This window comes from Lissotriton vulgaris, chromosome 4_1 (assembly GCF_964263255.1).
Source record: "Lissotriton vulgaris chromosome 4_1, aLisVul1.2, whole genome shotgun sequence".
In the NCBI taxonomy this organism is placed as follows: Eukaryota; Metazoa; Chordata; class Amphibia; order Caudata; family Salamandridae; genus Lissotriton; species Lissotriton vulgaris.
In genome coordinates, this window is record NC_141691.1 from 2,138,712,308 (window position 1) to 2,138,727,291 (window position 14,984).

At 43.4% G+C, this 14,984-nt stretch overlaps 1 protein-coding gene across 1 annotated transcript in view; it reads left to right on the forward strand.

Moving 5' to 3' along the window:
* LOC147725242 (nicotinamide N-methyltransferase-like) overlaps positions 1 to 14,392 on the forward strand; it is a 149,750-nt gene extending 135,358 nt beyond the window's left edge. The window contains exons 4-5 of the mRNA XM_086966555.1: positions 2,713 to 2,762; positions 12,686 to 14,392. Coding sequence (XP_086822681.1) covers positions 2,713 to 2,762; positions 12,686 to 13,109 — 474 coding nt within the window. The 3' untranslated portion in view covers positions 13,110 to 14,392. The remainder of the gene's footprint in view (positions 1 to 2,712; positions 2,763 to 12,685) is intronic.
* Positions 14,393 to 14,984: the final 592 nt, after the last annotated feature.

A 14,984-nucleotide genomic window follows, 5' to 3' on the forward strand; every position in this document is an offset into this window, starting at 1 on the left:
CAAGACCTATACGAACAAAGGGTTAAAACAGGGCTGTGTGATTGCGCCAACTCTGTTTAATCGATATACCGCGGACCTGGGAGCGGCACTCTCTAAAACTGATATCTTTCCACCTAAATTGTGCCACCTTAGAATACCCATCATGCAATATGCGGACGACCTTGTCATCTTGGACCAAACCAGAGTAGGCATGAAAAGGGCATTGGAGACTCTCCATTTATATAACTCAGAAAACAAGCTCCAAACTAATGCAAATAAAACCAAGGTTGGTCTTTGGACATAAACCAAAGAAATCTCTGTTGGGTTGGAACATCGGACCACTCAGAATTGCAACTGCAAATAAATACACCTACTTGGGTGTACAATTCTTAGATACCGGCAGAACAACATCTCAGGCCAAATCAATGGAGACAAAATCTGCTATGGTCACACAGGCCCTATGAAAAAATCCATCAGAACCTTGTGAGTCACTCAACTAAGGGCATTCGAAGAGTAACACAAGCCAAGCTCTTTTCAACAATCAGCTATGGCCACTTGGATTTCCCGGGCTTATTGTCCGATAAACTGGAGCATCGACATATTATGGCTTTCAGGAAAATCTTCAGGCTACCATTCTCGACAAGGCGCACACTGATCAGACTTGAGATCAACTTAACATCAATGGACATAGAATGCAAAAAAGACATAGATAGTGAAATTATACCACTGTGTGTACAAGGCTAGCCCGGGCACCCGAAGGTAAGCACTTCAAAAACTCTTCATAGATCAAACCAGCCGTTGGGCTAGGTACCTTGTTTTAGCTAATAAAACACTATGCCTGACAACTGATCAAATATTAAATTCTGCCAACAGTTAGCCTAAAACACCTGTTAAAAAACAGGGAAAGACCATCTCAAGGCTCTGGGATATAGATACGATCAGAACAATTCGTGGCACTGAGGGCCTCGCAAAATCACATGAAGCCACTCAATGCCAACCATAACTAAATGCCGGCCTGGGGAGATTTGCTCTTCAAAATGTCTTGAAGACCAGGCTGCTAAACCTACCAATAAAGGACTATAGGGCTCGCTGGTCATCCACACTAAGTGGAAATAGAGGATGTCGACTGTGTCAATACCACAGAGAATCGGCAGAACATATCATCTGTTGTTGCCCAGCGTTGGTAAGTCCGAGGCGCAAATACTTAAGGGCTATATTTAATCTTAATAAAGTAAGACCATGTAAGAAGGCCTTAATGCACATTTATAGCACAACAGTGCCAATGGAGCTGGCACGTTCCGGGAAGTTCTTTGTCTCTGCTGGACAGACCTTATGTCAAACGCAAAGTCTAGAAAAATAACAGCTAAACTATAATTGGCACATGGACGAGCATCCATAGTATTAATAGTGATGCTTCATCAATTCCTATGGTCATGAACATTGCCACCCTAATTGAACAGACAAAAAAAACAAAGTATTACATGACCATTGGTGACTCGGTACCAATCTTGTTAAGCTAAGATGATCCGACATTAGGGTACTGATTGTCCAACCCGATGTATATGTATACGTTTTTTATTTTTTTTTATTAACTCTCTTCTTTTAATCTCATTGCATTTTAAATGTTTTGTTTTTGTTCGTTTTTACCATGGTCGTACTATGCTTCGCTTTTTGTAAATGATTTTAGGTAATCATACAATAAAAGTATTTCATTTCATTTTCATTTGTTTGTTTTTCCTATCCTTCTTTCTTCTCTTTAGTCATCTATAATCAAATCTTTCTCTCCCAGCATGTCCACTCATGCCCCATCCCATGACCTGCATCCAGCGACCTCGGGCAGCTTCACACTTATACTTTCATGATTCCAGGGTCATGTCTCTTACTCACCCCACCTTGATCTGTGCCCATCTCCCTCACTGCTGGTAATGTTCTTCCCACTCTCGGCCTAGGAATCTATCTCCATCAGTTAAGTAGGATACTTTTTCCTAGGTTTATACCCTAATTTTGACAATTTTGGATTCATATGTTTGCGGCCCCTATCTTTGGTCTGGTGCTTCATGAATTCACGTGTCCTCTCTTTCCTTGCCTGTGTTTCCTCTTCCTCCTCTCTGTGCCTCCTCTTGTCTTCTCCTTCCTTGCCAGTGGGGCCTCCACCTCCACTCCATGCCTCCTCTTGTCCTCTCCTATCTTTCCTGTTTTTACAACTCCTATTCTCCGCACCTCCTCTTATCTTTGCCATTTTTGGGTGCCTGTGTTTCCTCTTCATCTTCTCCACACCTCCTCTTGACCTCTCCTTGCTTGCTTCTGATTTTCATCCTCTTCTCCACACCTCCTCTTGACCTCTCCTTGCTTGCTTCATCCTCTTCCCCATGCCTCCTTTTGACCTCTCATTCTTTAGCTGTTTTTCCTCATCCTCTTTTGCATGCCTCCTCCTGCCTTGCCTTACCTTGCCTGTGTTTCCTCCTCCTCATCTGCATGCCTGATCTTGTCCTGGCCTTCCTTGGCTGTGTTTCCTCTTCTTCTTGTTATTATCCACCCTTCCTCTTGTCTTCTTCTTTCTTGCCTGTGTTTTCTCTTACTCTTTGCCATACCACGTCTTGTCCTCTCCTTTCTTGCTTGTGTTTCTTCCTCCTCTTTTCCATGCCTCCTCCTAGCTTGTCCCTCCTTTCTTGTGTTTTCTCCTCCTCCTTTCTCTCTCGCTCATGTTCTTTCTCTGCTTTCTTCCCTTTGAAGGTTGGCTCTCTTCTCGGAATAGTTACTCAGACAGTCACATCTGTAGCTACGTAAGTATTCCCATGACTGTAACACTTTCCCTCAAATGATTCTCTCTTTGGTGCTCCAGCAACATCCAGTCTATTAGGTCTTTACTTTATTCTCCAAAGCATCCCTTATATCAGGAATCTTCACCGCCCTCTTTGTGACCTCCTACATTGCCTACCTTGTCAGTCCTCAATATATGAGCGTTGTCTCTGTCTCGCACAGGACTCACCCATTCATTTTATAAATTGTTTACCTTGTGCCCCCCCAGTATGTCCACTGCCGGAACGAGTGGTTGTAAGTAGAAATTGGAGGGGCCAAAAATAGTGCTTCCTGTTTCTTCTTTTGTCTTCCGACAGGATCACCCAACGTGGGAAAGATAAGTTTGTATTTTTTTTACCTTTGCATTGTTTTACATTTTTTATGTTTTTGTGTATTCTTTATCAATAGTGTGCCTGCTTTTGTGGCACAGGTGACGCTCTGTCATGAGGCATAGCTATGCCTGCTACCTCCTCCACTAAGCCATTAGGGGGTAGCCATTTCCAACCCCAGGGGCATAGGAACGGCGTTAAAATTATCACCACTTTATCTGCAGGAAATTGCCGCTAAAACGGCGATAATGAACTTGATAATATGCCCTTGAGAGTTCCCATAGAACCCCAGTTCACTCCCTCCTGTTTTTTCTTTATTGTTTTCCTGTCCATGTAGGAAATCACTTTATTTTGAACCGAGAACAAAGTAATGATTTTTGTGGCTTCCATTCCCATAGCTGACAAGGGTTCAAATTGCTTATATATGACATTTTGACATTTTCAGAACGTCCTCAACTTCCACCTGGACAACCTCCACAACAATGGACTCTGCCAGATCGTGACCACACCCACGCACTCAGTAGGACACACCCTCAACCCCCTCTTCACAACAGGAAACTCCATCACTTTCAGACACATCCCTTGTTAGATCTGGGGGTCTCTAGTTGGCTATCACCTTTGTCTAAATAGGAACCCTTTCTTCTACGTCAGGATAAGGGGATTACACTCCTTAATAACCCCTGCTCACCCCCTTGGTAGCTTGGCACGAGCAGACAGGCTTATCTAAGAGGCAGTGTGTTAAGCATTTGTGAAAATACAGAGTAACACAGTGACAACACTACAGATGAACACACCACAGGTTTTATAAAAATAAGTATTCTTTATATGGACTTAAACACAAGACCACAAATAACAAAAATCCACAATACTACACTTAAGATTACATAAAAGATGATTAAAGTATCTTAGATCAAGTTGATGGTGAATGTGACAAAGTTCTCAACAAAGTACCTGGATGTGTAACGCAAAGTAAACAAAGGCTTGCAAAAGGGGAGATGCGTTGGTTCCGTGATCCGGGGGAACGGTTGCGTCCTTCCTCAATGCTTGTGCAGAGTAGGGGACTCGTCGTGAGCCTTACCGGAGCGAAGGTGATGCGTAGATTCTCAGCTTGTGGGCCCGTTGCAGTGTGCAAGATGGCGCCTTGATGCGATGCGATGATCCAGTTGCGATGCGAGAAGATGGCACACTTGATGCGGCGATGCGACGGCGATGCGATGACGCCCTGTCAGCCTTGCGACAACTCTTTACTGTGGAGCCGAGATAGGCCCTGCGACACACTTCTCCGGTGATGCACTGGCGACTCTCTCAATGTTGTCACTCTTCTCCGGTGATGCGACAGCAGGCAGCTTCAATAAACACAAGCTTCCATGGAGATGCGGCGAAGGCTCGCTTCTCCGGCATTGCGATGATTTCAGCTGCGGCGGCGACACGCTTCTTCTCGATTGCGTTGCGCTTCTAGCTCCCAGCGGCACGCAAGTGATTGGAGTCAGAATTCCCAGCAAGGATATTCAGGAGGGAGCTGGAGGTGAAGTCTTTTGGCCCTGAGACTTCAGCAGGAGGCAAGCACAGTTCAAGCCCTTGGAGAATATTCTGTAGATGAATGTCCTTACAAAGTTCCTTCTTCTTTCCCTTGGCAATGAAGCAACAACTGCAGGCCAACCCATCAAACAGCACACTGGCAGAGGGGCAGTCCAAACTCCTGCAGCTTCCTTGGTTCTTCTTCCTTGGCAGAAAGGTTTCTTGTTCCAGAAGTGATCTAATTTCTTGGTATCAGGGTCCCAATATTTATCCCCCAAAATCCTTTGTTCTCTGAAGGCAGAGAGGCCTCTGCCTAGTCCAAACCAGTTCCTGAGCACTGTTTACATGGGTATACATGGGTTACAACGAAGTTTTTACCACGCACTACCATTACAACGCAGGCATTACCACGCATACCATTACAACGCATTGCGCTGGGGGGCACTCTAGGATAGGGAATAAGTATAATTTTATATCCAACACCTTCCCTAGTGTCCACGGGGACTGGAGTTGGAATATAAAATTATACTTACCACTATCCAGCACCTCTAAGTGCTATGCGTTGTAAAGGTATGCGTTGTGAATACCGCGTTGTAATGGTATGCGTGGTAAAGGTATGCGTTGTAACGTCATACATCCGTTTACATGACTATCTTCTTCCTTTCACTCTGCAGGGCAGAGACATCAGACGCCCCACAGGAGGTAGAGCCAGCACAGGGGAGGGAAGATACAGCTCTGGAGTACTCTGTTGACATGATTCCCCTTCTCCTTTCACAGTGCAGGGCAGAGACATCAGACAAGCCACAGGCGGTGGAGCCAGCATTGTAGAGGGAAGGCCCAGTCCTATTAAGGTCCCAGGTGCACTCCTCCCTCCCATCTGGATGTAAATCTCTCTGTTCACCACTGGGCTGTCCCAGCCTGTCTCCTGGAATTCCCCAGCCCTGTCACTCACAAACCCAGACAAGGAATACACAACTCAGCAGAAGCAGGTTCAAATGGTTAGGCAAGCAAATACCTGCTTTCTAAAAGTGGTATTTGCAAACACAGAATATTAAAATAAACTTTACTAAATTTTATTATTCTGAGTTCAGGCATACTAAATTCAAATTTCTACCATGTTCCCTGAGTCAGTTAGGATTGTAAGAATGTAACAATCTTAGCTTCCCATTCCGGCCTATGAGAACAGGTAGCCTTCAATAGTGAAAAACGAAAATGGCTGTAATTCACTGTTAGAACATGCTACACACATCAGAGCATGTCCTACCTTAAACTTACAATGCACCCTGCCCTTGGGCTTACCATAGGGGTGTCTAATATCAACCAAAGGGAAGGTTTAGGGACAGGTAAGTGGGTGCACTTGGCCAAGTCGACATGGCAGTGCTAGATTGCACACAGGCCTTGCCATGGCAGGCCTGAGACACACTTTACAAGATGCTTCTGTGGGTGGCACAACCAGTGCTGCAAGCCCACCAGCAGCATTTGACTTACAAGCCCTGGGCACACATGGCGCACTGTACTAGGGGCTGACAGATAAATCAAATAACCCAATCATGGAATCCAATCAGTATCTCCATTTAACATAGGGAGCACTTGCTCTGTGGCACTGATCAGCAGTGGCACAGTGCCCAAAGCATAAATCCAGCAAAAACATATCAAAACAGAGGAGGCAATCCGTCCAAATGGAAGGGAGACTCACGCCAATGGTGCCAGATCTAACACCCTGAACTCCCGTGGATACGCCATCGATGCATCCACTTCACCTTTATAACACCCATCATCCACAGACCCCAGCACCTGCTCCCACAAAGAAACTGGACCAAATCACCGATGACCAGCTCACCCCTTTACTCGGCAACTCCGCCCCAACCATTGCAGAAGACGACGACCCCAACACTGCAGCCCGGAATCTGCACAGATGGATCTCTGACAGTGCCAACAGCATAGCCCTCCTCAAGTAGAACAACAACACACACGCTAAGAAAGCTAGTTGGATTACCACCAAACTCTGAAAGTCCAGACACACATGCCTCCACCTCGAAAAGGCCTGGGGAACTCCAAATCTAAAGAAGCCTACAACAACTTTATAGCTGCCACCAACACCCACCACCAACTCATCAGAAATACGAGAAAAACTGCGATCAAAGACAGAATCTCCACACATGCATACAACAGCAAAGACCTATTCAGCATCATCAAGAAGTTCACCCAATCCACCAGCGAGTCTACTGACATCCCCCCTCACAAGACCTCTGCAACAAACTCAGCACCTTCTTCCACCATAAAATCAAGAACATTTACGACAACTTTGACAAAGACAGCCAATACACTGAACCCTCACCAACCACCCTGACACCCTGAAGCCAATGATTGACAGCTCAACAGCCCTCCCCACCAAAGACACACTGAAGATGATGAAGTCAATCCACTCTGGGGTCCCCACGGACCCCTGCCCCCACCACTTCTTCAACAGAGCTGCCGACACCAACCCACCCATGCTTTGCCACACCATCAACCACTCCTTTGCTAACGGCTCCTTCCCTGACAACTGGAAGAACGCTGAGATCAACCCCCTCCTGAAGAAGCCCTCAGTGGACCCCAGCAAACTAAAAAACTACAGACCCATCACCCTACTCCCATTCCCAGTGAAAGTCATTGAGAAAACCATCAACAGCAAACTTGCCTCCTTTGTTGAAGAGCACAACATCCTTGATTCCTCCCAATCCAGCTTCAGAAAAACCAAAGTACAGAAGCCTCCCTCCTCGCCGCAACAGATGACATATGCTCCCTCCTGGACAGAGGAGAGACAGTAGCCCTCATCCTCCTTGGCAGCAGCCTTCGATACAGTCTCTCACTGCACCCTCACATGCTGAATTCATAACGCAGGGATCCGGGACAAGGCCCTCGACTGGATCCACTCTTTGTCTCCAGCAGAATGCAGCAGGTCAGACTCCCTCCTTTCCTCTTGGACCCCCCACCAACCTCCTGCGCAGTCCACCAGGGATCTTCCCTCAGCCTCACGCTGTTCAACATCTACAGGACTCCGCTCTCCCCGTCATCAGAACCCATAGACTCAAAGTTGTTTCATACGCAGCCAATACCCAACTTATCCTCTCCCTATCCAACGAACCCAACGCAGCCAAACACAAGTTTCAAGAAGGCATAGAAGCAGTCACCAAATGGATGAAAAGCAGCTGCCTACAACTCAACACTGACAAAACAGAAGTACTCATCATGGTCCCACCCCTGGTGTCTTGATCGACACCTGGTGGCCCCCGGCCCTCGTAAGCCCACCACCCCCACGCATGCAACCTCAATATCATCCTGGACTCGGAACTCAAAATGTACTACCAGATAAACTCCGTTGCATTCTCCTGCTTCCACAACCTCCACCTCCTAAGTAAGTCCTTCAAATGGATCCCCCTAGAACACAGATAAACCGTCATTCACACCCTCATCACCAGCAGACTTGACTACGGCAATGCACTCTACGCCGGAATAAACAAAAACCTCACCTACAAGTGACAAAGCATTCAGAAAGCCGCTGTAAGATTTTTCCTCAAACTGCCAAGACACATCTCCCAGCACCTGTGCACACTCCACTGGCTCCCCATTGAGGCTAGAATCACCTTCAAGATTCTCACCTATGCACACAAAGCCCTCCACATCACCAAACCAGCATCCCTGAAAATCTGACTCAAATTCCACGCACCCGAAAGGACCCTACAATCAGCCTAGCTCTCTTAATGCCATGGTCCCCAGTGCCAGGAAGAACGGATCAAGAGGACACTCCTTCTCCTTCCTTGCGGCCAGAGCATGGAACACCCTGCCACTCCAACTCAGACAGGCGACATCACTCCCCATCTTCACGAGAAACCTCAAAACGTGGCTCTTCGATAGACCTCCTCCTTGATGGACTGGAACCTGCACCTCCCCTCCTCCAGCACCTTGAGACCCTTACGAGTGAGTAGTCAATCTCTATAAGCACCTGATTGATTGATTGAGTAACTTTCAAGGACTACGAGTGACACTTTCTCGTGACCAAAATCAAGCAGTGAATGAAAAGGAAACAAAAATCAGAAATTGCACCCATTTGAGAAACAACAAACTCTAAGAAGACATTAAAACTGTTGCAAAGCACCAGAAATGGAGAGGCACCTCATATCCTGCTCTATCGTGTCAAGAGATACAACAAGACACAGTGTGGCAAGCGTTTAAAAGGAATATATGTATACAGCACAGTGCTGCCATCAGGATCCACATGACCGCACTGTCTCAGCCAGTGTTGCTGGTCCAGATACATGTTTTTTATTTATCAAGCACTTCACTGAGACAAACAAAGAGGGCATGTGATTCTCTCACTCTGAGGCGGACGGGTGACTCTGGTTAACAAAGAAGAAATAATACAGCCTATTTTAATGATAAGCTGATTGATATGCATAACCTACTTTGATGCAAGGGGACACTAGTGGCCCCTGCATGCATCACTCATGTTTATACATTTGCCTGTGTACCGTGCAAAATATTGAATTCAGGAGAGAGCATGAACCAATGTTATTACAGTACGTCAAATTCCACCACCACCAACCCTGGTTAATAGCTCCTCAACGAAAAGATTGATCCTACCAGGCACTGTATGAGCTTGGGTGAGGACGTGAAGATGAAGCATGCCATTCGATACTTCAAGTGGGGGAGAGTCCTTTTAACAATTAGAAAGAATTCCCCTCTGGAAGGGTTGGGGACAAGTGAATGGCTTGAGATAAACTCAACCAAGCAGTAGGTTATCTCAGTATTGATTTGGTTCATAGAACAAGTGGAATGGGGTGAATCCAAATGTAAACACTTCTATTGACCTATCTTGGCATTATAAGGACTCTTTACATGTGCCTTCTGTCTGGTGAATGACCCTAAATGAGGTGTGAAAACTGCTCCGAGGGCAGAGATAAAGGCCTGGATGTTGGAGGTGTTTTCATTACTCTGGCAGGATGACCATTTATTTTGTGTCCAGAACTTATTTTTTACTTCAAGAGGCCTCTCCTATCACAAGCAGACAACAGGTGATACCTAGAGAGGCCCCTTCTCTGGTCCTCCCAGTCAGGAAACCCACCCATGGGGGAGAGCTGCTCATTATCCTGGCCATACCTCTGGGTGGGCACACAGGCTCTGCACGCAGGGAGTAGGGTTTCAACATTTTAGATGTTAGGGTATGGGGTACTGTAGTATTCTTTGCGGAGGGACCAATAGGAAGTGCATCAAAAGTAGGTAGGGTTACCCTAGGGGTCTTTTACCCCATTGGTTAGGAAGGGGCTTGGACTCCCTCCCACCCACAAGACAGTGCCAGACATAAATGTGGCATGTCCTGGCACAATATTCAGAACACTAATGAGACTGAGGAAGACCACAAGAGGACAAAACCTGTGACATGACAGGAGACATGAAGGACAGGACCGGCACTGTTTTGTACGGAGGGCACAGACATGGACCCCAATAGGCATAAGGATGTACTCCTGTTTAAGTTGAGGGAGACAAAAAGCTCAAAGAGGCCTGTTTCTGTAACTGTCCAACTGACTAATTCCAACAGAATCTACTGCCGGCGTCTGCTGGAGTGAGTCCTGATTCACAAATGTTGCTCATTTTGGGGGTCTTGGAATCCTCGGCTGTGTCTGGCTGTGCTTCTACCATCAGTGGGAAACTGGGACTTAGAAACCTTTTCAAATTCAAAACAACCAGAGGAATAGGACAAACCTGTGAAGGCCATTATTCCAAAGTGTGTTGCTGCTGGGCTAAGGATTCAGGTTGCTCCCACTCAGAGCTTGTCTGTGGCAGCACATCCGATTCAGTTGGACCTTGTAGAGAAGGTGCCCAGCCTCATCGACTACAGCCTGAAATCTCGCCCTGCTGACGGATATGGAGCTCCAAAAAAGTGACTAAGTGCAAACGTACACATTTTGGCCAGGTGTATGCGCCAACAGTATCGGGCTGGCAAAAGGACTTCCCTTGGTGCAAAATCCACATTTCTCCCACTTTGATCTTTTCCTGTCAAAATGAACAGCTTTACTGGGACAGAATGCAACGGCTGTTCAACCTCATGGAGTCCTCTTCGGCTACTGCTGCCTTGCCAAGCTGAGCATTTTTTACTTCCATTTTTTAGACTTAGTTCCAAGGTAAAAACGTTTGACTGTGTTGAATTGTGTAGGGGTAACATTTACTATTTCCACTCCTGTCAGTACAACATTAAAAACAAGTCAAATATCTTAAACAAAATAAAAGTAATTAAACAAATTAAAAACATTCAAATATATGTTGAATAAAAAATACAAATATATGTAATATTAAAAATGTTAAATTAATTTACGTCACATACCATACAAATACAAAACCTACAACTCACATCTAAATAAAAAAATAATTTGATTGCTCAATTAACATAATTATTTATCACTTCAATTTCAATTCAAAATGTATCAATTAAACACATATTATATATGAACAACTAAATATGAATTCATTTAAATTAATTGACTTTGCACCCTTTACTCCTATAAAGCCCACAACCCAGCCTAAAATTAAACTCAATTAAATTGATTAATTTACATTTAAATAGTTATTAGTATTTAAAAGATACTTAACAAATAAAATTACATATTTTACTCCCCACCATTAACCCTATAACCCACCCACAATTCACACCTAAAACATTTAGTTAAACAATTAAAAAACATAATTATCAATTAATTAATATTAATTAACAATTACTTATTAATTATTTGCACCACAAAATAAATAAATATACACGATTAACATAATAAATATCAATAATAATATTAATTTGCTTCTAATTATTACGTAATTAAAAATAATTGCTTTCAACCATTTACCCCTATAAATGCCAAAACCAGCAAAAAATATTTCCATTAAAAAAATTAATAACACTATCAACAAAATGTAATATATCAATTAAATAAGATTACTTAAAAAATAATCATTAATTTATTATAATTAAATTACTTCCCTCTATAAACCCCTATAAACCCACAACCAGCTAGAGAACTAAAAAGCACAAAATGAAAAGAAATGAAATTTCATAACCACTAAAAATGTAACTAATACAGTAAGAAACATAAACAATCATGAAACAAAAGAATTATGTCATATAAATGTAAAATATATACTAAAATACATAACACTAGATCAAACATCGATATTTTAAACAACTACATTTTTGCAAACGATATTAACAACTTCTATATTTTTTAAATCAATATTACTTACCTTCAAAAAGATATTCTTGACAACGATAATCTTGCACTCACTATTTCCATTCCACAATATCTGACACTCGGTATTATGATGGATCGATTATTTCGCTAATCAGTCTCATTCCTGCACTTTCCCCTTCCCTGGCGCTAAATTCAGCTGCCTTGCTCCAACATAGGTACCCTTGCACCATAGTACAAAGGTGCCTGCATTGAGGTAAATATTGTTTATGTGCAGGAAGGTAAACAATCTAGAATGGCAATTTGTAAATTTTATATGTACTGTATTGTGCAACACACATAGAAGTTGCAACTCATCATTTTGAAAATGATTGTTTATGTGCAGGAAGGGTTACCTTCCTGCACGGGAGAATGGATTATCACCACTTTTAATGATGTTCCTGTCGCAATAGGGGCTTGTAACTATTACTCATTCTTTTTGCGACACTAGAAGTGGCCAGGCAGTGGATGCTGCAAGGGTATAATCTCTTGTGCATTAGCAGGTGAGTGTCAACTCATTTATAAAATCATACAGGTGAATTTTTCTAGAGAAGTCTGTGATACAAAGTCTACAGCACAAATATTTGTGGAACTTTACTCTTATATCCCGGATGAATTTCATGCTTTCAACAAACTTATAAAATCAAACAGAGAAGTATGTGATGCAAGGTGTACAGCAGAACCCATCTTGAGACGTGATAACTTGTTTTGTCATATCTGGTAACAATCATGGCAACTTAGGATGCACACAAGCTGCTGATGAATAATTAATTGCATGTTAGTAATGACATATATCTTTATTTTCAGTGGTGTTTTGAATCAGATACAAGGTGTGTTCCAAAAACAAGTCAAGAATGTTCTCCCATGTAATTTCATGAGCAGCAATCCATTGGATCCCACCGTGCTGCCCCCCGTGGACTGCCTGGTCTTGTCCTACTTTGAGAACTTTGCAGCAGATGAGACGTCCTACAGTGATGCTTTGAGAAATGTCTCCCCTCTGTTAAAAAAGGGAGGATATCTAATGATGTATGCGTGCCTTGGAGCAACATTTTACAAGGTTGGGGATGTCAGGCTCCCTCTGTTCTGCCTTAAAGAGGATTTTCTTAAAAAGGTTCTCATGCAAAATAGTTATAACATTCTAGAATCCCAAATTTTGAAACGGAAAACACAAGATTCATACGATGTATCTGACTTTGAAGGTTTTATCATTTTAAAAGCATGTAAACAATGAGATATTTAGAACCATGGGGTGGGGCAGTGAAAGAGAAATCACCTCTTACCTGCGTCAAATTCCTTCATATTACACTTTTATCATGATGATTTTTAAATGCTATCTTGAAAATAATATGCAATATAGGGTATGATAATACATCAATTTTATGATATAAATTAAAACTCTTGAAAAGAATTCAGCTCTAAATTGGGGCAACATGATCAAAGCCTAGTAAAACCTTGCTGAAGCTTGCTAATCAATGGGTGTGGACTAAAGTCAATCCGGCGAGCAGTAAGCTCACTTTACTTCACAGCCTTGTTCATGCCCTCTTGATCCTACCTGGTTCTTGTGGACCTGCTTCCCTCATGGAGTCTCCAGCTTCCTTCTCCTCTCCCTTCATCTTCTTGGTTCCTGTGGACCCTGCTTCCCTCGGGAAGTCTGCTAGCCTCCTTCTACTCTCCCTTCTTCTTCTTGGTTCCTGTGGACCCTGCTTCCCTCGGGAAGTCTGCTAGCCTCCTTCTACTCTCCCTTCTTCTTCTTGGTTCCTGTGGTCCATGCTACACTCAGGAAGTCTTCCAGCTTCCTTCCTTCTCCTCTCCCTTCTTCTTCCTGGTTCCTGAGGACCATGCTTCCCTCAGGGAGTCTGCCAGCTCCCTTCTCCTCTCCCGTCTTCTTCTTCTTGGTTCTTGTGCACCATGCTTCACTCAGGAAGTCTGCCACCTTCCTTCTCCCCTTCTTCTTCCTGGTTCCTGTGGACCATGCTTCCCTCAGGGAGTCTGCCAGCTCCCTTCTCCTCTCCCTTCTTCTTCTTGGTTCTTGTGCACCATGCTTCACTCAGGAAGTCTGCCACCTTCCTTCTCCCCTTCTTCTTCCTGGTTCCTGTGGACCATGCTTCCATCAGGGAATCGGCCAGCTTCCTGCCTCCTCACTCTTCTTCTTCTTGTTTTCTCATCACCTAGGCTATGGTCTGTGTGGCCCTTGTTCCTTCTCTGTCAAATACACGAATGGCCTTCCTCTGGTGTTCAACTTTATATAATGACCAGAGCATCAGGAGGGGCTTCAATTCGTATTTCATCAAATCTAAGCATGCACATGCTGGGTCAGAGCACACTTTGTTCTGTAAACTCTCAAACGCCAGCACCCTAAGACAAGATATTATTTTTTGTGTTAAGAGATGGGAACCTTTTATGTGGATAGGTGTTAGACAGCATTATTGTTAACATTTTACCGCACACTCTTGGGAAGTAATTTGAAATGTATATAACAAGATGAATGTGAACTAATAAAACCTGTGAATTCTCTATTTTTGTGCCTGGTCTTTTTTGTTTTACATTCAAGATGAAGCTATTGAGAAACAGGTGAATTGAAATAATATTGTTTACACCATACATTCTAGATGACTCCATTCTTTGCACATTAACCCCTCTATAGGAACGGTGGAGCAGAATAATATTTTGCGTATAATGGATGGCACTCTACTATATATATATTTAATGAAAAACCACAGGTTTCAGGGACATTATAGTTAGTATGACATTTCACTTGTACAAATCCATAGAAATTCAGCTGTTATAGTCAGCTGAGCTAACTATAACTTGCGCCCCCCCAATGCACTGCTTAAGACCTCACATACTACATCAATCATGATATGGTCAGTGATATCACTGATGACATCTTAAATGACAAAAAACACAAAGGGCCTTGACTCAAAACTCAGCAAGGCTGAGCCAAAATATCATAATCAAAACAAAACAAATGCCAGTGCTGAGAGCCCGACTGAAAGGCAAGTCAACTGTGGAAGAAATGGTTATTATGAATGAAACATAAAAACCTACTTAATGGATTGCAACAAATGACTTTTTACTATTTCTTTTTAAAGTTGAGGTAAAGCTA